General features: G+C 48.3%; 1 protein-coding gene across 3 annotated transcripts in view; it reads right to left on the reverse strand.

The window, feature by feature from the left end:
- DRC5 (dynein regulatory complex subunit 5) overlaps positions 1–23,762 on the reverse strand; it is a 132,138-nt gene that overhangs the window by 44,752 nt on the left and 63,624 nt on the right. For all 3 annotated transcript variants that reach the window (XR_014962888.1, XM_085610172.1, XM_085610171.1), the window contains exon 3: positions 16,409–16,980. Coding sequence is in view for 2 of the 3 variants with exons in the window: in XM_085610172.1 (XP_085466298.1) it covers positions 16,409–16,980 (572 nt within the window). In the remaining variant the exon portion in view is untranslated. The remainder of the gene's footprint in view (positions 1–16,408; positions 16,981–23,762) is intronic.

A 23,762-nucleotide genomic window follows, 5' to 3' on the forward strand; every position in this document is an offset into this window, starting at 1 on the left:
CCCACGGACCCTGGCAGCAACCATGAACCCACAGACACTGGCAGCAGATCATTAACCTACAGACACTGGCAGCAACCATGAACCCACGGACACTGGCAGCAGATCATGAACCCACTGCCACTAAGAGGGCTCGGACAGTGGCAGCAGATCATGAACCTATGGACACTGGCAGCAGACCATGAACACACAGACACTGGCAGCAGACCATGAACCTACAGACACTGACAGCAACCATGAACCCACGGACCCTGGCAGCAACCATGAACCCACAGACACTGGCAGCAGATCATTAACCTACAAACACTGGCAGCAACCATGAACCCACGGACACTGGCAGCAAACCATGAATCCACTGCCACCAAGAGGACTTTGACCCTGGCAACAGACCATGAACCCACTGCCACTAAGAGAGCTCAGACAAAGGCAGCAAACCATTAACCCGCTGCCACTAAGAGGGCTCAGACACTGGCAGCAGACCACAACCTCACTGCCACTAAGAGGGCTCAGGCACAGGAGGCAAACCATCAACCTCCCTGCCACTAAGAGGGCTCAGGAGGCAAACCATGAACCTACTGCCACCAAGAGGACTCTAACCCTGACAGCAGACCATTAACTCACTGCCACTAAGAGGGCTCAGACACAGGCAGCGAACCATGAGCCCACTGCCACTATAAGGGCTTAGACACAGGCAGCAAACTATTACCACACTGCCACTATGAGGGCTCAGACACTGGCAGCAGACCATTAACCCACTGCCACTAAGAGGGCTCAGACACAGGCAGCAAACCAATAACCCACTGCCAATAAGAGGACTCTGACCCTGGCAGCAGACCATGAACCCACTGACACTAAGAGACACAGACACAGGCAGTAAACCATGAGTCCACTGCCTCTAAGAGGGCTCAGACACTGGCAGCAGACCATGACGCTGACGACGTCACAAGGAGCCGAATGGAGCCACCTGACAGCGTGCCAAAGGGGTATTGCTAGAGCAAAAGTTTCCAGATTCAGCCTGCTGCCTGGGAAATTCAAAGGTAAGGAATCTGCAGCTAGAAGTCTCTATCGGATAGAAAACCACAAACCCACTGCTGTTACAAACGAGTGTGAACCCACTGCCACTAAGAGGGGCCAGACACAGGCAGCAGACCATCAGCCCACTGCCACTAAGAGGGGCTAGACACAGGTAAAAGACCACAAAACCACTGTCACTAAAAGGGCTTAGACACAGGCAGCAAACCATGAACCCACTGCTACTAAGAGGGGTCAGACACTGGCAGCAGACAATGAACCCACGGTCACTGGCAGAAGAGCATAAACCCACTGCCATTAAGAGGGCCTGGCAACTGGCAGGAGACCATGGATCTACGGACACTGGCAGCAGACCACAAACTCACTGCCACTAAGAGGGCTCAGACACGGACAGCAGACCATGAACCTACAGACACTGACAGCAACCATGAACCCACGGACACTGGCAGCAACCATGAACCCACAGACACTGGCAGCAGATCATGAACCTACAGACACTGGCAGCAACCATGAACCCACGGACACTGGCAGCAGACCATGAACCCACTGCCACTAAGATTCGCTGCATCCCTTTTGCAGATGTTGCTAGAGTAAGGGAGGTACCTGGAGTTATGACTGCACGCCTGCGGATGCTCTGGGCTGGCTTGACAGTCGACTCTTAGCTCCTGGGACCTCACCTGTGTTTGCAGGTGATTTGCTGCATCTCTTTTGCAGATGTTGCTAGAGTAAGGGAGGTACCTGGAGTTATGACTGCACGCCCGAGGATGCTCTGGGCTGGCTTGACAGTCGACTCTTAGCTCCTGGGACCTCACCTGTGTTTGCAGTTGATTCGCTGCATCCCTTTTGCAGATGTTGCTAGAGTAAGGGAGGTAACTGGAGTTATGACTGCGCGCCTGCAGATGCTCTGGGCTGGCTTGACAGTCGACTCATGGCTCCTGGGACCTCACCTGTGTTTGCAGTTGATTCGCTGCTTCCCTTTTGCAGATGTTGCTAGAGTAAGGGAGGTACCTGGAGTTATGACTGCACGCCCGAGGATGCTCTGGGCTGGCTTGACAGTCGACTCTTAGCTCCTGGGACCTCACCTTTGTTTGCAGTTGATTCGCTGCATCCCATATGCAGATGTTGCTAGAGTAAGGGAGGTACCTGGAGTTATGACTGCACGCCTGCGGATGCTCTGGGCTGGCTTGACAGTCGACTCATGGCTCCTGGGACCTCACCTGTGTTTGCAGTTGATTCGCTGCATCCCTTTTGCAGATCTTGCTAGAGTAAGAGAAGTACCTGGAATTATGACTGCACGCCTGAGGATGCTCTGGGCTGGCCTGACAGTCGACTCATGGCTCCTGGGACCTCACCTGTGTTTGCAGTTTATTCGCTGCTTCCCTTTTGCAGATGTTGCTAGAGTAAGGGAGGTAACTGGAGTTATGACTGCACGCCTGCGGATGCTCTGGGTTGGCTTGACAGTCGACTCATGGCTCCTGGGACCTCACCTGTGTTTGCAGTTGATTGGCTGCATCCCTTTTGCAGATGTTGCTAGAGTAAGGGCGGTAATTGGAGCTATGATTGCACGCCTGCGGATGCTCTGGGCTGGCTTGACAGTCGACTCTTAGCTCCTGGGACCTCACCTGTGTTTGCAGTTGATTCGCTGCATCCCTTTTTGCCGATGTTGCTAGAGTAAGAGAAGTACCTGGAGTTATGACTGCACGCCTGAGGATGCTCTGGGCTGGCTTGACAGTCGACTCATGGCTCCTGGGACTTCACCTGTGTTTGCAGTTGATTCGCTACATCCCTTTTGCAGATGTTGCTAGAGTAAGGGAGGTACCTGGAGCTATGACTGCACGCCTGAGGATGCTCTGGGCTGGCCTGACAGTCGGCTCATGGCTCCTGGGACCTCACCTGTGTTTGCAGTTGATTCGCTGCTTCCCTTTTGCAGATGTTGCTAGAGTAAGGGCGGTAACTGGAGTTATGACTGCACGCCTGAGGATGCTCTGGGCTGGCTTGACAGTCGACTCATGGCTCCTGGGACTTCACCTGTGTTTGCAGTTGATTCGTTGCTTCCCTTTTGCAGATGTTGCTAGAGTAAGAGAGGTACCTGGAGCTATGACTGCACGCCTGAGGATGCTCTGGGCTGGCTTGACAGTCGACTCATGGCTCCTGGGACCGCACCTGTGTTTGCAGTTGATTGGCTGCATCCCTTTTGCAGATGTTGCTAGAGTAAGGGCGGTAACTGGAGGTATGACTGCGCGCCTGAGGATGCTCTGGGCTGGCTTGACAGTCGACTCTTAGCTCCTGGGACCTCACCTGTGTTTGCAGTTGATTCGCTGCATCCCTTTTGCAGATGTTGCTAGAGTAAGGGAGGTAACTGGAGTTATGACTGCACGCCTGCGGATGCTCTGGACTGGCTTGACAGTCGACTCATGGCTCCTGGGACCTCACCTGTGTTTGCAGTTGATTGGCTGCATCCCTTTTGCAGATGTTGCTAGAGTAAGGGAGGTAACTGGAGTTATGACTGCACGCCTGCGGATGCTCTGGACTGGCTTGACAGTCGACTCATGGCTCCTGGGACCTCACCTGTGTTTGCAGTTGATTGGCTGCATCCCTTTTGCAGATGTTGCTAGAGTAAGGGCGGTAACTGGAGCTATGATTGCACGCCTGCGGATGCTCTGGGCTGGCTTCCATTTGGGGGAGGCGTTCAGGGTATTCCCCTACAGTGATGTGGTGATGGGAGTCTTGATAAATGATGCCGGCCATAATTGTACTGGTAGCTTCGGAGCTTTGATTCTAGCTACTGTGGGAGAACTTGGGCCTGGCCCCAGGGTTCAAATGCATTAAGAAAGGTATTGATGTGAGTGGACCGAACGGATCAAAAGAAAGCAGATTCCACCTTTATCTGGACTGCATCTTGGATTACCATGATATTGCTGTGAAAGTAGGATCAGAAGCCTTCACGATATCTGCAGCTAGCTCATGATACATTCTTGACAGAAGGTCATTCTATGATTGATTGATTGACAGAGGAGTTTGCCTGTTAGAGGGCTGCCTACCTCGTGGGTGCTTCACACAGTGGCCTTTCTTGGCCAGCAACACTGATCTTGAATACCCTCTCACCCCTAGCATAATCCAATGGCTTTATCCTGGAGGGCTGTGTTCTTCGAACAGTGGCAGACTTCCATTCTTCCAGCACAACCCTTCCATTGAGCGATCTGGACAGTGAACCGCGTGCTGTGCACCTGGGAAGATGGCTGCCTCTCTTTAGCTGTGCACCTGGGAAGATGGCTGCCTCTCTTTAGCTGCGGACCTGGGAAGATGGCTGCCTCTCTTTAGCTGCGGACCTGGGAAGATGGCTGCCTCTCTTTAGCTGTGCACCTGGGAAGATGGCTGCCTCTCTTTAGCTGCGCACCTGGGAAGATGGCTGCCTCTCTTTAGCTGCACACCTGGGAAGATGGCTGCCTCTCTTTAGCTGCGCACCTGGGAAGATGGCTGCCTCTCTTTAGCTGTGCACCTGGGAAGATGGCTGCCTCTCTTTAGCCGTGCACCTGGGAAGATGGCTGCCTCTCTTTAGCTGCGGACCTGGGAAGATGGCTGCCTCTCTTTAGCTGCGCACCTGGGAAGATGGCTGCCTCTCTTGAGTTTTGGAGGTACTGCTGCACGGAGGGTTGTGTGCCTGCATTTGAAGACCTCCCGTGCTCACATAGGGCTGCCTCAGATGTTTAGGGGGAAGAAACGTAAAGCCACAGAGGTGAAATTAACATAAGAATGAGTCATCCTTTTCTGGACAACTTTGGAATGGTGGGGACCGTCTGTGATGGTCAAAGGATGAGGGGCGCACATATGACATTGCGAGTAATGAGTGAGTAGTCATTAATGGATTTTTGCATGACCTATTTTGATGTTGTAGTTGAACTCCAGGACTCACAAGTGACACGTGCCAGGACTGCAATAGCAGCAATATGACATGAAAGGTGATGTCATTACATTGGCCAATCAGTCTAACATACATGTACAAAATAATTTCCATTAATATTTAACATAAAAATATTTTTACTGGTTTTTTTTGTAAATACAAACGTTTTTACTTTTCCCATTAATTTACTGTATGGCAACTGCACAGTAGATATGAAGATCTCCATATGATGACGGCACAGAAAATTTAAAAAGTTTATTAAACTTTATAATAAATTAAGTAAAACATTTTATGTTAAATAATAATGTATATTAATTTTATATATTTATTTTATATATACACCAAATTTCTTTTTTAAATAGTTTGTGTATTGAAATGTGTGTACATGTTAGAACTGTGTGCTTTTATAACTCTCATCAGCCGAATAAAGTATTTTCGACTCGACTTGACTCGTCATAATATTTTCTCACTAGCCCTGACTGCTGATTTATAGTGTTCACAGTAGATGTGTAGTCCAAGAGCATACCTTTGCCAACCCTCACTTTCAAGACTTACCATAACATTTTCTCACTAGCCTTGACTCTTGCTGTTAACGGGGTCCACAATGGACAGCAGTCCAAGGCCTTACAATTGGCCACCAAGACACATCATAGTTTTAACTCAATGGACTCTTGCTGTAAACAGGGTGCACAGAAGTTGGGCAGTCAACCCCTTACAATCGGCCTCCCTGCATTTCCAGACAGATCATAACGTTTTCCCACTAGCACTGGCTCTTGCTGGAATCAGGGTTCACAGTGGACGAGCAGTCCAAGGACTTACAATCGGTGGCCCTGTACTTCCATTTTCTGCCTAGCCCCGGCTCTTGCTGTAAACTGGGTTCACAGTGGATGGGCAGTCCAAGGACTTACAATCGGTGACCCTGTACTTCCATTCTCTGCCTAGCCCCGGCTCTTGCTGGAAACAGGGTTCACAGTGGATAAGCAGTCCAAGGGCTTACAATCAGTGGCCCTGTACTTCCATTTTCTGCCTAGTCCTGGCTGTTGCTGTAAAGAACAAGTTACTTAACTTCGGTAACGCTTTTTCTGGTGGATACAGTATCTGCTTGTGGATTCCTCACCTTGTGAATATCCCCTCCGCCAGCAACATTCGGAAACTTTTGTAGCTCTCCACGCCGACGAGGACGAGGACGACGTCACAGAAGCACGGCTCCGCATGCAGCTCCGCTGACTTCAATAGATCCATAAGAGGACCTCGTCGGCGTGATGACATCAGTTCCGCCCTTTTTTCCGTGCCTTCGAGGCACGCGGACGGACTGACAACAATATATATACAGTATACACAGTACATAATACACAAACCAACACACACAGTGTGAAGAACAAAGCAGGAAGTCAAAAGAAATAACACACTTCCTTTGCCAGTAATAAATACATTTTGTAGGTATACAAGGGTGGACAACGGGGAGGCGGGTGGGTCAGTGAGGAATCCACAGGCAGACACTGTATCCACCAGAAAAAGCGTTACAGAAGGTAAGTAACTTGTTCTTCTGATGGATACATCTGCCAGTGGATTCCTCACCTTGTGAAAAGATTCCCACAGCAGTCCCACTCCCGGAGGAGGGTGTCCACCCTTCTTTACCAGAAAGTCCTGAAGGACGGAACGAGCAAAGTGCCCGTCCCTCCTCACCTCGGAATCCAAGCAGTAATGTTTCGCGAAAGTGAGGAGGGAGGCCCAAGTTGCCGCTCTACAAATGTCCTCCACAGGAACACCTCTAAATAAGGCAGATGTAGAAGACTTTACCCTGGTAGAATGAGCCCTTATACCCTCTGGAGGTTCCTTACCGGCCAAAGAGTAACAAATCTTGATGCACAAGATAATCCATCTGGAAAGGGTGCACTTGTGCACCGCTCTGCCTTTCCTGCAGCCAACAAAGCCCACGAAGAGCTGGTCATCCACTCGTAAGTCTTTAGTCCTATCGAGGTAAAATCTCACCGCCCTCTTAGGGTCCACGCGGTGAAGCCGCTCCTCCTCCTTGGAAGGGTGAGAGGGAAGATAGAAGGTAGGAAGGGTAATGGACTGCCCCAGATGGAAAGGAGTTACCACCTTTGGCTTAAAAGCAGCCCTGGTCCTGAGTACCATTCTTTCAGTATGAATGGTCAAGAACGGGGGTTTCGAACTCAGAGCTTGAAGCTCACTTACCCTCCTTGCCGAGGTAATGGCAATGAGAAAAACTGTTTTGAAAGACAACAGCCTTAAGGGACACTTGTGTAAGGGCTCAAAGGGAGAACCCATCAAGTAAGTTAAGACAAGATTTAAGTCCCATTGAGGCACAATAAATGGAGTGGGCGGAAATTTGTTGGTCAGGCCCTTAATGAACCGTAATACAATGGGTGATTTAAACAAAGACGGCTGATCCGGCAAGCAAAGGAATGCCGACAAAGCCGATAAATAACCCTTCACAGTAGCTACAGCAAAGCCTTGCTGAGCAAGAGAGAGAGCAAACTGAAGGATGTTGGATAAACGAGCCCTCAAAGGGTCAATAGACTTCTCTCCGCATCAAAGGACAAATTTAGAGCCCCTATAGGAATAGATAGACTTGGTGGAGTGACGCCTGGCAGACAAAATTACGTCTACCACGTCAGGTGGGAGACAAAAAGAACTCAGGTTGCCCCGTTCAATCTCCAGGCATGAAGGTGTAAGCTCTGGAGGTGGGGGTGTAGAACCTGCCCCTCCGACTGCGAGAGGAGGTCCGCCCTCAGAGGGAGACGGAGAGGAGGGCACGAGGAGAGGTGGGCACGAGGAGAGGTGGAGAAGATCTGTATACCACACCCTTCTTGGCCAATCTGGGGCGATCAATATGACCTGGGCCCGGTCTTGGCGAATCTTCCTCAGAACCCGAGGAATCAAGGGTATGGGAGGAAACGCGTAAAGGAGATGTGAGTCCCATCTCAACTGAAACGCGTCCCCCAAAGCTCCCTTCATCGGATACTGGAGACTGCAGAATGACGGGCAGTAAGCGTTCTCGTTAGTGGCAAACAGGTCCACCCGAGGATTTTCCCACGTCCGAAAGACGTGACGAACCACCTCCGGATGGAGCCTCCACTCGTGGTCGGCAGAGAATTGCCGACTGAGACTGTCTGCACGCACGTTCAGAACCCCTGCCACATGATTTGCCATCAGACAAATCTGATGATCCTGAACCCAGGACCAGAGACGCAGAGCCTCTCTGCAGAGACAACGCGACCCCACTCCTCCCTGCTTGTCGACATACCACATCGCGGTAGTGTTGTCCGTCAGGACTTGAACCGACTGACCGCGAAGGGAAGGAAGGAAGGCCTTGAGTGCCAAACTTAACGCCCGCAACTCCAAAAGGTTGATGTGAAGTAACCTTTTTTCTGGAGACCAAAGACCCTTGATCTCCAGATCCCCCAGATGTGCACCCCACCCTAAAGTGGATGTATCCGTTATCACTGTGGCCACCGATGGAGGTAGATGGAAGGGCTTTCCTTGAGACAGATTGCCCTCCACGCTCCACCAAGACAGATCCGCTGCAGCTTTTCTGGAGACCCTCACAGACTCCCTGAGATCTCCGGTGTGCTGATACCACTGCCTGCCGAGGCACCACTGGATTGCCCTCATGTGCCAGCGTGCATGGTTGACCAACAGAATGCAGGAAGCAAACAGACCGAGCAGACGAAGGACCTTTAGGACTGGAACGACCGCTCCATTTTAAACCACTGGAGCGCCCTCATGTGCCAGCGTGCATGGTTGACCAACAGAATGCAGGAAGCAAACAGACCGAGCAGACGAAGGACCTTTAGGACTGGAACGACCGCTCCATTGTAAAACAAGGGAATCATTTCCTGTATGTCGAGAATCCTTTGTGGAGGTGGGAATGCCCGACACACAGTAGTGTCCAGTACCGCCCCAATGAACAGGTTGCGCTGAGAGGGCACCAGGTGAGATTTGGCACGTTTATCGAGAAACCCAATTTGTACAACAGCTGGGTTGTAACCTGCAGATGATGAAGCACCTTCTCTGGCGACTCCGCTTTGATCAGCCAGTCGTCCAGATAGGGAAAAACTGGAATCCCCGATCTTCTGAGATGGGCTGCCACCACTGCCATCACCTTGGTGAAGACTCGAGGTGCAGTAGTAGGACCAAACGGAAGGACCGCAAACCGATAATGTTGCGACCCTACCGTAAAACGGAGATACTTCCTGTGCAACTTCAGGATGGGGATGTGGAAATACGCATCCTCCAAGTCGATCAACACCATCTAGTCCTCCTGTTGCAGCGCTTGAAGAACCTGCGCAAGGGTGAGCATCTTGAACTTCTCCTGCTTCAGAAAAAGGTTCAAGATCCTGAGGTCCAGGATTGGACGTAGCCTGCCATCCTTCTTCGGAATCAGGAAATACCGGGAGTAGCATCCCTGACCCCTCTCCTGCTCTGGAACCACCTCTATTGCACCTTTTTTTTAGTAATGTAAGGACTTCCTCCTGCAGGAGAAGAAGGTGGTCCTCTGAGCAAGCACCTTGGCAAGGAGGGTAATTCAGAGGGAATTCCCGAAAGGGAAGAGCATACCCATTTTCTACAAGATCTAGAACCCAAAGGTCTGTAGTGACCGATTCCCAATCTTGTAGAAAATGGGTAAGCCGACCCCCCACAGGACCAACATGATCCAGAATGGTGGATCTAGGGCTGCTTTGCAATGGTGGGAGGGAGGGAGGAAGAGGAGGAGGAGTAGGAGGAGGAGTGCTGACGACCTCGAGCACGACCCCTGATCCTGCCCCTGTAGCTCTTATACAGGGTATTTTGCTGGTGCTGTTGCTGCTGTTGCTTAGGCTGCCTGTAGGTCCGAAAGGACGACCTCCCAAAACCTCTGTATCTCCTATAAGAAGAACCTCTAGGCTGTGCATGCAGACCCAGAGATTTGGCCGTGGCTTTGCGGTCCTTGAACCTTTCCAAGGCCGCATCCGCCTTTTTCCCCAAACAGCCCAGAACCATCAAAAGGCAGGTCCAGAAGCGTTGCCTGCACATCAGGGGAGAACTCAGAAGATTTTAGCCAAGCACTCCTCCTTGTGGCGACCGAGGAGCCCATAATCCTGGCAACAGAGTCCGCAGTGTCCAGGCCACTCTGGATAACCTGACGTGCAGCTGTCTGAGTGTCTGACAGGACTTCATTAAAGTTCTGCCTGTCCTCCTCAGATAACTTAGGAGCCAGCTGTTTAGCAGAATCCATGAGAGTGTGGATATAACGGCCAAAGAGATAGGTGGCATTTGTTGACTTTAAGGCCATACTCGCCGAGGAGAACACTTTCTTGGCCGATTAGTCGAGCTTTTTAGAGTCCCTGTCACTTGGAACCTGTGGAAAGGCCCCAGAAGACTTCTTTGAGCAGGCAGCCTGAACCACTAGACTTTCCGGAGAAGGATGGGAAGTAAGAAAATCCGGATCTCCTGGAGCCGCCCTGTACCTCTTAGCTACAGACTTAGAAACTGCAGGAGCTGAAAGGGGCTTACGCCATACCTCCATGACTGGTTCAGTGATGGCCTCATTAAATGGAAGTAAAGGCTCTATCACGGTGGAGGGAGAATGCGGGACCTCAGTAAGGATGTTAGGTTTAAATTCAGCAGTTGGCAGCTGTAAATCCAAAAGCTCCGCTGCTTTCCTAATGACCGTGTGGTAAGGAGCCACATTCTTAGAGGGAGCATCGGTTGGAGGAGTAATCTCCCATTCCGGTGACAAATCAAGGCCACTCGCCTCTTTCAATTCCTCAAACAAGTCATCTGACTCCAGAAGCTCATCCTCTTCCATCTGGTACCTTTGCTCCTCCAAAACTCTGTGCTTCTCGCCTGGACCTAATCCTCAGGACCGGCGTCGGCGGCGCCGCAACCGACTCCGACGGAGCCGGAGCCAGCGCCAGCGTCGAACACGGATCCGGAGGAGCAGCCGGAGTCGAGCGAGGTCGAGCTGGAGCCGGAGAAGAAGGGAGCGGCATCGACATTCTTGGCACCGGGAAATGCCAAGATGGCGTCGCTGGGAAACATGGCATAAATGGAGCCTGAGCGTAGGCCTGAGGAACCCCCAGATTAAAGGCCAATGGACCCATGGGACCCGAAGGTGCTCCAGAGGGGTACATCGCTCTCGTAAAGACGCCATACATAGCATTTAAATAATGCGATGGGTCTTGACCCGGGCCTGGAAAGGGGGGATAATGCTCAGATTGAGGCATTACCGGACAGTGGAGCCAGCGGAGTCGAAGACTCATCAGGAGCCGGAACCTCTTCAACCGGAGCCGGAGAATGCTTTGGCGTCGGTGATGGAGCCAGAGCCAGAGAGTGCTCCGAAGAAGCCACAGGCGAAGTCAGGCAAACAGGAGAAGCAGGATTTGACACAAGAGAGGGACAAACATAGTCCTTACAACGTCGAGGAGTAGGCGAAGTCGATCTCGGAGCCGTCTCCTTATCCGAGCGGCGTCGAGAGCCATGCATCTTCTTCTTTTTATGCTTCTTCGACTTAGAAGCATGACCCGACGTCGACTTCGACCTTGACCTGGACCTCGATCTAGAGCGTCTTCGACCTCTCTTCTCTTTTTTAATCCTGGCTATAAATAGCTTAGCTTCTCTTTCCTTTAGGGCCTTTGGATTCATCTTGCGGCAGCAAGAGCATCCCACGACATCGTGATCCGACGACAGGCACCAGACACAATCCTCGTGTGGATCCGTGATGGATATGTGCTTACCACACTCTCTACACGGCTTGAATCCAGACTTCTTCGTCGACATCTTTGAACAAGAGGCAAGAAGAAAGTAGAAACACCAGCAGAAACACAAAGTAACTAGCCAAAGCTACGGAGAGTCCCAGAAAACCGTTAGCGCCGACGGCGCGGAAAAAAGGGAACTGACGTCATCACACCGACGAGGTCCTCTTATGGATTCAGTGACGTCAGCGGAGCCGCGTGCGGAGCCGTTCTTCTGTGACGTAGTCCTCGTCGGCGTGGAGAGCTACAAAAGTTTCCGAATGTTGCTGGCACAGGGGATATTCACAAGGTGAGGAATCCACTGGCAGATGTATCTATCAGAACAGGGTTCACAGTGGATGAGCAGTCCAAGGACTTACAATCGGTGGCCCTGTACTTCCATTTTCTGTCTAGCCCCGGCTCTTGCTGTAAACTGGGTTCACAATGGATGAGCAGTCCAAGGTCTTACAATCGGTGGCCCTGTACTTCCATTTTCTGCCTAGCCCCGGCTCTTGCTGTAAACTGGGCTCACAGTGGATGAGCAGTCCAAGGACTTACAATCGGTGGCCCTGTACTTCCATTTTCTGCCTAGCCCTGGCTCTTGCTGTAAACAGGGCTCACAGTGGATGAGCAGTCCAAGGACTTACAATCGGTGGCCCTGTACTTCCATTTTCTGCATAGCCCCAGCTCTTGCTGTAAACAGGGTTTCTGTCACTTCTGTGAGGCCAAGAACACTGATAAGAGCTAGCCGCCCTGTAAAGAGGATGTTTGTCTTAGGGTTGCTCTTCGCTCGATGTTCACATATGTTCGAGACCAATCACTTGGATACAAGCATCTGTGAATACCCCAAAATATTTCAGGAGCCCTAGTGTAAGGGTGCAGGAGTTTTGGAGTGAGCATTTGGAAGGTCCAACAGGGACCTTATTGATGTCACAGCTTTGGAATGAGTTTGCAGCAGATAAAATGTCTCATTTTCAAATACATCTGAATTGTTATAAAGGATACAGAAATACCTAGACTGCTTATGGTAAAGCTCTGCAGATGTCTCATAAAGAGAAGTGATTTGAGTTTATATACTGGTAGTTATGGATAAAAGGTGGCCATGTGTGCTGCTGCATATTACCTCTGAAGGTTTACCTTGATACACAATTAATTTTCCCCATTACCTCAATAACACTAGTACCTCATCTACCAATATATTGTGCCGAATTATTTTACTACACATTAAATAAAAGGGTAAACATAATGGGCCAGATGTAAGACCATTGATGTTTGCGACTAGCAAATTGCATTAAATTGCGAGTCGCAAGCATCAATGTACAACAGTTGCAGAGACACTGTTTGCAATTCCAAATAGGGTCGCAAATTCCATGCCTCATGCATATTAATGAGATGTCGCAATTTGCTCCCCCATTGGGAAAGGCTGACACTCCCAGGGATGGTGGCCTGCTGGGATCAGCAGACCTCCATGTCTGGCACTGCTTTTAAATAAAGCAGCATTTTTTGTTTTTTAAATGCAGCCCGTTTTCCTTAAAGGAAAACGAGATGCATTTAAAAACAAAAAAGAAATGAAACGTTTTTGTTTCATTTTTTAAGGGCAGGCAGCGGTCCCTGGAACCACTGCCTGCTCTTAAAAAATAAATTGCGCACCCATTTACAAAGGGGAAGGGGTCCCCTGGGGACCCCTTCCCGTTTGCAAATTGTTTACAAATTGTTTACCACCCTCTTGAAGAGGTCGCAAAACATTCTTACATAGGGTTCAGAGTCGCTATTAGGAAGAGACGCCCTTCAAACGCCCCTTCCTAATAGCGAGCCGCTAACCCTATTTTACGAGTCGCTATTGCATTAGCGACTCGCAAAATAGGGTTGGTACATTGTGCTACCGTATTTTGCGGTCGCAAAAGGGCAAAATGCTCCTCTGCGATGGCAAAAAAACGTCGTACATCTGGTCCAATAACTGTTAATTTATTTAAATGTAGGTTAATGTACGGCAGTTAAATGTAATGCACATTAAATTAACACTACTACAATAGGTATAGGAATAGAATTAAAGAATTAAAAGAAGAGTTCGGATAAGGATATGATATGTTTTAGAAAAATAATTAAACTTGCTTGTAACAAATTATATTTAATTTATTTAGAAATCTGTTTATTGTTTATTGAAGGTACACCTGTTAACACATAGTATATCATACAGTGTCATAGTGCATAGTTAGACGTATCACAGGGTATGAACTTTTGAGAAGATACAGACACTCATGACAATTTATTCCAAGTAGGCAGCTTGCAGTAATTTGAAGTGGTATGCTTGAGGCGACAAGTTAAACTACCTCTGCGGCGTGTGTTTTGAGGTCTTGCCACATGCAGTAATTATAGTCAGCCATTTTGATTGCTAAATGCGATCTCTCTATTTGTTCCATCAAACAGGTAACCAAACATGGCCAGTAGCCCCACTTTGCAACTAGGGAGCTGCTCCTCCACAGCTCAATAACCAAAATAACAACCTACAGCAGCTCTCAACATGCGTCCAGGTGCCCCTCCCCTCTCAACCCCCCTCCCAGCGGGTCCTCCCCTTCAGCCTACGCCACGAAAAAAAAAAAAAAAATCCTGACCACCATGCTCTGCGCGCCTCCACGTCTCATCACCTATGTCCGAGCAGCAGTGCCCAGCGTCGTTATGCCCCACCAGGCTGGTCGGCCCCTCAGCCACTAATGCAGTCCTCTCAAGTCTCCCCTATCAGCCGCCGGATTTACCACAGTTGGTTGCAGCAGAGCCTGTAGCATCTCTCCCCATTGTGACGCAATGGGCGTCTTCCTGAGGCCCAGTGTTTCCTCACGCCGAAGTGCCACCTCCTCTGCCTTTGCCCAGACTGAGAAAGAGCTACGCCATGCCTGCACATGCGGTGCGGTGTCTGCCTTCCAACGCTTAGTGAGAAGTCGCTTAGCCACTATAATCCCCAGGTCTATAAAACGAGCAGCAACCTTAGCTGAGGGCGGCCTATGGAAAAGGTGTAAGAGGTAGACAGCCCACTCGGAGGGGAGCTCCCGCCCCGTGCACCTGCGGAGTGCCTCCTGTATCGCCTGCCAATACGCACCCAATGCCGGGCAACCCCACACCATGTGGATTAGGTCTGCATCCGCTGCCATGCAGCGGGGGCAGCCTGCGTCCGCGCGATGGAAATATCTGTTAATGGCGGCCGGCGTGTGGTAAGCCCTGTGCAAGATGAAGAATTGTATCTGACGGAATCGCGTGTTCCTGGGCACCCTCCTTGGTCCCCGTAACACCCACCCCCATTCTTTATCAGTCATAGGGCGTGCAAGATCTACCTCCCATTTCTCACGCAGCATCCCTAAATTCAGCGCCGTGTGCGTTCGTAAAGCTGCGGCGAACCATTTAATCAGGCGTCTCCCTCGTAACAAATTATATTTAATTACATAAACAAGAAAAAGAAGATTGATCATCAGGAGATTAGGGTATTTGTTAGGGCAGCATTCACGTTAAGGTAGGCATTCCTAGTTTTCAAAAATCTAATTAAACTAATTTAATTTCAAGCAATTTAATTATTAAAATAAATACTAAACAATGAGTAGTGTCAGTTATAGGATTTCCAGGGTAACCATATTTATATTTGAGTTAATTTAATTTGTAGAACTAACAATTTTACTTTAGTTGGAGTTTTAATTGATGTGAGCATATAGGTTAGGGGAAGGAATCCTTAAAATATTTAATTTATGTTAAGTTACTAAAAGGGTAATTACATCTTTGAATTCGGAAGCAGAACAGTTAATAATTAATTTGAAATTAGTCAAATGCAATATATTTATTAAGTTTACAATTAGCAAAACATCTATGGGTGGTGTTTATTATTTTGTATTTAAAGTGGAACAAAAGACATTCAATTCATACTAAAAAGTGTCAGTATCAGGCATTAGTTATGAGAAAAAGATTAGGATCCAGAGATAAAGCCAACATGGCTACATTAATATTAAATATCGCTTAAAGAGGTTTCAGCAGATGAAGTACAAGCGCTAGAGTAATGGTCGTCGAGGTGACGGAGGAGAAGTAACGCACTGGGTCTCAGAGCTGCTCAGGAACAATGGACTGGACTTTACTGAACTTCATAAAGTGCAGAGAAACTATCCCTGTGGCTATTCTGGGGGTTCGTGGGGGTCTTTAAGGAAACACTGTTCGATACAGGGGAATGGTATAAATACCTTTAATGCGAACCTGCACTGCCGCATATGGCGAGTTCAGGTTAAAATGAGGACTAGCTGCTGGTCATATACTGCTAGTAACTGCTGCTATGTTCTGTATTTTCATGTGTGAAGTCACCTTGCTCGCAATTACCGTGAGAGCGTTGGGTATCACCAGGAGCATGGCCCCAGGACCTGGCTGTCACTTTGTTAGACATCAGCTCCACTTGTGCCCATCCCAAGGAGTATCTCGACTGAGGAAATGTGTGGGGGAAGTTGAGGAACCTTATGTACGTAGACAGTGTTGTAAGTAGGAGTGAATACTGCCTGATGAGGCGATAGAATGTGCTCTCGTCTGATGCACTTTATCGAACATTGGCAACACTATGAAGATACATCTAGCGATAGGAATATCTGACAATATTAAAGTTGACACATTATAATATTTTTACAAGTTTTTGCAAATAAAGTCAACAATTAAATATGATGCTTTTTTAAAATCTATAAAGTGGCAAACATACTGCCATCCACTTGTTCTAATTTACCTTCAAAGATTTGCACATTTTGAGTGCGTTGGCCAGCGAGAAGCAATCCCGAGAGGTGAACTCAAAGAGGTTCCATTCGAAGTTCATGCCACAGCCCCTGACTCCGTAGACCAGATGCAGCTCTTCCAGGAATGAGAGCGCGCTGGCAATAGTCCCAAAATCAAAGTGGTCGATGGACGGCATGTCCATAGCAATGTCGCTCTCCGACTCCGACAGGTCCTCCTCAGCATCCTTCTTGTGGTTCATCTTTACAGGCGGCAGCAGCTGCCGGATGTCCAGCTTCCTGACGTGGTCTTTGCAGAGCGGGATGGCGTCTAGAATAATTCCAAGATCCGTCACATCTGGGATGAAGTTCTCGATGAGGTTCTCCAGGTAGCGCTCGAAGAACATTCTCTTCCAGCTCCCCCCATAATGGGGGAGGTCACAGATCTCCCACTGCTTCAAGCAGCATCTCTTCCAGTAGCCCTCATCACTCACAAGGTTGGCTGTCACTTTTAGGGGCACGGTGGTGGGTAATTTCTCAAGCACCTTCACTTTATGCTTAGGCAGAAGCTCATCCAGGATCGGTTTGTCTGAGGACAGAGGAGATGGATTAAATCTGCAACTTATGTCAATATATAAGGAAGAAATATGGTATAAAAATGGGATCAAAGCTGCCCATAATGTGATAGTGGGGATGGGTACATCATACCAAAGCAATCCATGCTGAGAAGAATAAACCCCTTTAGATGGACTTGTGGTTATCAAAAAACATTCTGAATCTATGTTTCACTAAAGCAATATTTATTTAACAGTTAAAGGTAAATTAAACAAAAGGTAGACATTTTCCTTTAACAATGACACACTCCTAGACTGCAGCTGTGTTCATACCAAGCCTTGTGGCATCTCTTTTTGCCACAATGTCCTTTTAATTAACATGGTTTTTAAAGGAACCCTCTGAGCTACTAATCTTTCATAGTACCAAAATACTGAGGGGTTTGTACACTTGAAATTAGCTATGTCCCCAGGACTGAGGGATTTATACGAAATTCTGTAAGATGACAAAAAGTTCTGTCTGGGTGCTTCCTTCACTTCTGTCTTCTAAGCAGAAGGACCATGCTGCAAGCCTTCTATCCCTGATGTGTGAATGTTGAACAGTATGGAGTGCAGCACTCACACAGAGAGCTGGACGAAGGGGAACCTCACACACCTCGGTATCCCCGGCTCGGGTTCTGACACAGGTATTGCGCAGGGGACCCACACCATCTCCATGTACCTTTGTTTTTTAGAAATAAGACATACAAAGCAGAAGGTGAGGTTTTGAGCCACTGACTGTAAAGGTCCATCGACTGTAACTGTGAAGAAATGATATCCCTGCATCGGGAGGACAGTGTTGGTCTAGGTAGGCTGATTTGCCCCGGCAGCTATACAATCACAATGCACTTTGTATTCCTATAGATTGATGTCACACAGTACTGCTTGTGGTTCCTTTCTGTCCCCATAATGTAGTTCCCTTTTCCTCAGGTTCCTGAGTAACCTGCCGTCACACTACCCACGAGGAGCTGCGTTTTCACACGAAAAAGAAAGACCAAACCAGTTATAGAGCTTTCCACTGAATCAGCACAACTCTGGTGAACACTTTATCACTGATCCCTCTTCTCAGGAGGGGTCTTCTTCACGCTTCAGCTACGAGCAACTGCTGTTGGTATCTAACCAACTTCAGAGGTCATGAAGCTGTCCAACGTCAATGGTCTATATCAGTGTGGCTCAGCACAGACGACTTACTTTAATCATGCCAAAAGACGAGGAAGCATCCACCTTCAGAGGTCATGAAGCTGTCCAACGTCGGTGGTCTATATCAGTTTGGCTCAGCACAGACGACTTACTTTAATCATGCCAAAAGACGAGGAAGCATCCACCTTCAGAGGTCATGAAGCTGTCCAACGTCGGTGGTCTATATCAGTGTGGCTCAGCACAGACGACTTACTTTAATCATGCCAAAAGACGAGGAAGCATCCACCTTCAGAGGTCATGAAGCTGTCCAACGTCGGTGGTCTATATCAGTGTGGCTCAGACAAGACGACTTACTTTAATCATGCCAAAAGACGAGGAAGCATCCACCTTCAGAGGTCATGAAGCTGTCCAACGTCGGTGGTCTATATCAGTGCGGCTCAGCACAGACGACTTACTTTATGCATGCCAAAAGACGAGGAAGCATCCACGAGGAAGCATCCACCTTCAGAGGTCTATGCCACTGCAACTCGATATAAATTATAAATCATAAATCAAATCAAACTCGGTGGAGGGTATTTACCTCAATCAGCCTCAAAGGATAGGAGGCAGCGCATCTTCAGAGGTCTATAGCAGGAAGGCCTGGTAGATACAATCGACTCTGATCAAGCCAATAGATCAGGAAGAGTCCCACCTTCAGAGATCTACACCAGTGTGCCCCAGTAGGGAGAAATGACTCTAGTTAGGCCCTAGGTCAAGAAGCACCCAGCCTCAGAGACCTACGTAAGTGTGGCTCAGTATAGAGAATTGACTCTGTCTGATAGAGACTTCTAGCCACAGATTCCTCACCTTAGAATATTTACCAGGTGTCAGACTGGATCTTAAGAATCTTGAGCAGTATCTCTGTGTGTCAGTAGGTGGCATTCATTGGCTCTGAGTCAGCAACGTCCGCAACAGAAGTGACATGCACGGTGCCTATCTAGGAGCAATCCCAGCGGGCTGACTTCCGTTCTTTCCTTTCCCTGCCAATAGTGCGGATCCGGAAGAGCTACCGCAGTCATGTTTTGACCACGTTCGACATTTTGAAGTCTTCTTTTGAGCATTTGGCTCCCATTGTGCCTAGAGTGTTCCCTAAAAGACTGTGGGTTTTAACCATGCTGCGCCTACCAGACTAATGTCTGTGTTGGATCCCCAACTGGTTTGCTTCTGGTGCTCATAACTCTAGGGCCTGTCCCGACTGTGGCACTATGAATATGGAAACAATTTGGGAGCGGGAGATGAAGCTCCTGGCAGTCGACATTGGCTGACTCGGCACTGCTCCAGATCCCGGGCACATGGAAGGTTCCGAACCCACTCTCAAAGTAGTTCTTATCAGTTATCCTTGCGATCGAAGTCGTTGTCAGGTAAGTCCCATAAAAACAAGAAGGCCAAGAAGTCAAAGTGTTTTTTTAATTCACCGCACCGGTCCAAGTCAATAGAAGAAGCGCAGGAACGATGCCACAAGTCTAGGCCCCACTTCCGCACTCCACTCGCAGAGCCTCAGTCTGGGTCCGCTCCGCATCTCACTGAATTTCACTGGGTCAGAGAGACCCCTGCCGAACTTAAAGAGTTTTATGAAGCCATGCACCTCATATTTGGGTGACTGGACCCCTCTGGGTAATGGAGGTGCCCTGACTGGGTGATGATGCTGATGGTTCAACCTCGTTCCTGGATTTTGGCGAGACTGACTCTGAGACTGCTGGGTCTGATGGCTTCTTGAATCCTGCTGGTGAAGTATGCATGTAGCCATCTGCAGCGGGATCTGGAATCCTAGTAGCCACAACATTAGGGCAATCTTTACGACCTGATTGAGTTCAGAATTCAAGGAAGGCTGCAAAAGACCTGCAGTGGTGGCTAATGGACCGCGATTGGGTCAACAGCAGACCCCTCTCCCTTCTGCACCCATAGCTGATAGTGGTGACCAATGCATCGCTTCTGGGCTGGGGCGCCAATCTGGGAGAGGTGGAAATCAGAGGTCACTGGTCTCCAGCAGAGAGTCGGCAACTCCTCAACTTTCTGGAGCAGAGGATGATTCGCTTGGCATTGAAAGTTTCCTGCCCCCTATCAAAGGGAGGCTGCTCCAGCTGTTTACGGACAACACTACTGCCATGTGGTACTGAAACAAGCAGAACAGAGTGTGGTTGTGAACCCTGTGCCAAAAGGCTCTGCACCTCCGGACACGGCAGGAATGTCAGGACATTTTCCTGGCCGTGCAGCACCTGGCAGTATCTCTAAACACCAGGGCAGACAAACTCAGTCATAGATGCCTCACGGACCATGAAAGGCATCTCCACCCAGCGGTGGCTCAGGGTATCTTCCAGTACTGGAGAGAACCTTGGCTAGATCTGTTCGCCACTACCAATAATGCGCAATAATAGCACTTCTGCACGCAGGAGTTTTGAAAGGACTCTCGATTGGAGACGCATTCCAACTAGACTGGAATACAGGACTCCTATAAACCATTACGCTGATACCTTTTCTCCCCCACGTTCTCAAGAAGATCCGAACCAACCAGGCCCAAGTGATCCTGGTGGCTCCTGAGAGGGCGAGAAGAGTATAGTATCCAGACTTCCTGAGCATGTGTATCTGTCCTCCGATCAGGTTGCCCTTTCCGGAGGATCTCCTGTTGCAGCAACAGGGCAGGGTTCTGCACCCGAACCTGCGCACTCTCCACTTTCATGCATGGAGATTGAGCGGTGGCAGTTGAGGGTCTTCAACCTTCCTCCTGAGGTCTATGACATCATCTTGACATCCAGGTGTCCATCAACAAAAACTGTATATGTCTGCTGTTGGGACAAGTTTGTGGTATGGTGCGCCGAGAAACACATTAACACCTGTGTCCAAAGTGTTATTGTTTGTTTTGATCTTAGCCCAGCAAGGCCTTGCTCTGCACACAGTTAAGGGGTAACTTTCCGCCATCTTGTTTCGTTTAGGTTGCCGGACCCTTCTATATAGACAGTACCAAGAAACATTAGGTGAATGACCAACCTTTTGTCAGGTTCACTGGATCGAAAAAGGGAAAAGCAGTGAGAAAACCATTTCCAGAAGGACTGTACTCTGTATTAATATCTCCTATGCATTGGCGAGGAAGTCATCTTTAGGGGGCTTGCGGGCTCAAGTCACCCCAAACAAGGCAGAGTGTATTGCTTTAGCTCGCCGACTTCCTATCCAGGATATCGGTCAGGCTGCTACAAGGGCATCTTTGCACACATTTATGAAACACTATTTTCTCGACAATAAGGTCCATTGTGATGGTCATTTTGCTTGTTGGGTCCTTCAAGACTTTTTGGTCTGAGCCAGTTCGCAGACCCACTCTAGTGAGGTAGTGCTTTAGTATCTATTTTAAGATAAGGAATCTGGAGCTAGAGGAGCAAGTCTCTTACCTTCAGTAATGGCTTATCTGGTAGAGACTCTGTCTAGCCGCAGATTATTTACCGCCCTCCCATCCATCTAAAGAGACCCCTGTAGGCCCTTAGACTTTGCATACTGGTCATTGCCCTTCTGCCATGGCTCTGTGCTTCTGGTATGGAAACAATCATGAACTGAAGTCAGTGAACTGGGTTGGTACTTACATAGGCACCATGCACGTCACTTCCGGTGCTGAGGAGCTCTGATGCTGACGTGGAGTCGTTTGATGCCAACTACCGGCATGTAGGGGTACTGTTCAAGATTTTATGAATCCAGTTTGACACCTGAGGAGTATTCTAAGGTAAGGAATCTGCAGCTGGACAGAGCCCAACCCAGATACAGCATTACGTGTTCAATTATGCCAAGAGCCAGGAAGGCTGCACCTTCAGAGGTCTGTCACTGAAGCTTGGTTGCGAGAACTGATTATAATCATCCCAGAATTCAGGAACTGCCCACTTGAAGAGATCTACAAAAGCGTGACTCAGTGGAGAGAATTAACTCTAATCAGGCCAAGAGGCGACGATGTGTCCACTTTCAGGAGTCTATGTTACTGCTGCTTGGAAGACAGAATTAACTCATTCTGTGTAGAGTAAGACTAGCATTTCCTTACTCCCTGACACTGATGACATCACCACTGCTTTGAACTGCTAGGGGCATTGTCCCTCTCTCCGACACTGATAATGCTTTCTCTCCCCTGAACCTCTCTTCATGGATATGTGCTCTCCTGTCTGAGACTGCTGCCAAGTGCCAACAAGGAGAGGATATAAGAGTGTCAGGGGAGAAAATGGAAAAAGTGTCAGAGTGGAGAAGAATTAGCTTTAGTGCATTATCCTGTTGCCCACTGACCCGGTGAGAAAAAAAAACAACTTTTCGTAACATATATTAGTGGAAGCCCAGCGTGAAGACCAAGGTTCTCCAACTTTTTCTGTAATGAGAGCTACTTCTGATCAGTGAAAATCGCTTGGGGCTACTGAAGGCCAAGCCACTTGTGCAAGGTTACCAGATACACCCTCGCCCAGATTCATTGACTTTAAACCTAATGTCCATGGAGCCCAACACTATGTTTGAACACAGTACTGTGAATAGGGGTACTAGGATAGGGCTGCCATGTGCCTCAGTGAGGGCATGGTCAACGGGGATGTTTGAACATGTGTGTGAATGAATGGGATATATGTGTATTAGTGACTGAGAGCCTGTGTTGTATGTACCTGTGGCACAGGACATACCTTTCACCATATGTGGCACTGTTACATATATAACACAAACATACAACCATTGTTTATTCAAATGGCAAAATAGTTGAGTGCAAAAAATTTTCAGCAAAAATGTTACTTGTAAGGAACATTTTTCTGCACTTGATGGAATATTTTTCTGCACTTTAATCCTATATAAATAAAATGGCTGTATTTTTCAGCTATTAATATGGCAGCTTGTCTACCTGCTGTGTATAAATGCGAAACTTCAACTGAAGAGGTAACTTTGTTTTTATGCATTAGGTAAACTCATCATTTCAATTTTCTCCCATATCAAAGTTTTTTTACAAACAGCAGGGATATTACCCTCAGTGGCCTGTATATACGGTGCCATATTTATAATGGGAAAATACAATTATTTTTCAAATGTGAGGAATTTAAAGTAAGGAAACATGCTTCAATAAATATTAGGACGTAATTGGCTTAATTTAAAGTAGTGAAAAACATCATGTTTCATAAAAACCTTTTACAGCACTTTAAATCTCTCCCATTTAAATGAAATTTACAATTTTTCAGTTCTATATATATGGCACGGTGTCTACTAGTCACTAGAAGCTAGATTCCAGCTGTTTTTAAATGTTACCCTTTGAAAAGGGAGAACATTCATTTAAAAGCATTCAGAAATATCATTTTGTTCCCATGCTCCAATATGGAATTGAGAAATACTTTTATTTAAGAGTAAATACTTCAGTGCTTCAGTTCTGAACCTCTGGGACCCACATGGGTCATAACTCTGAGTGCAGCAGTGCACTGATAATAATGTAAAATAAACATAGCATTTCCTTAAACGCTTGCATGCTCATGACGAGCCCAGCTTGTCATGAGGCACAGTGGAGTTCTGCTCCTGACGAGCTGGGCTCGTCATAACGGCTGCGCTCCACCCACACGCGATTGATTCCCCGCCTGTGTGGGAGAATCAATCAGTGGGCGGGGTCGTGACGAGC

This window comes from Triturus cristatus, chromosome 6 (assembly GCF_964204655.1).
Source record: "Triturus cristatus chromosome 6, aTriCri1.1, whole genome shotgun sequence".
NCBI lineage: Eukaryota > Metazoa > Chordata > Amphibia > Caudata > Salamandridae > Triturus > Triturus cristatus.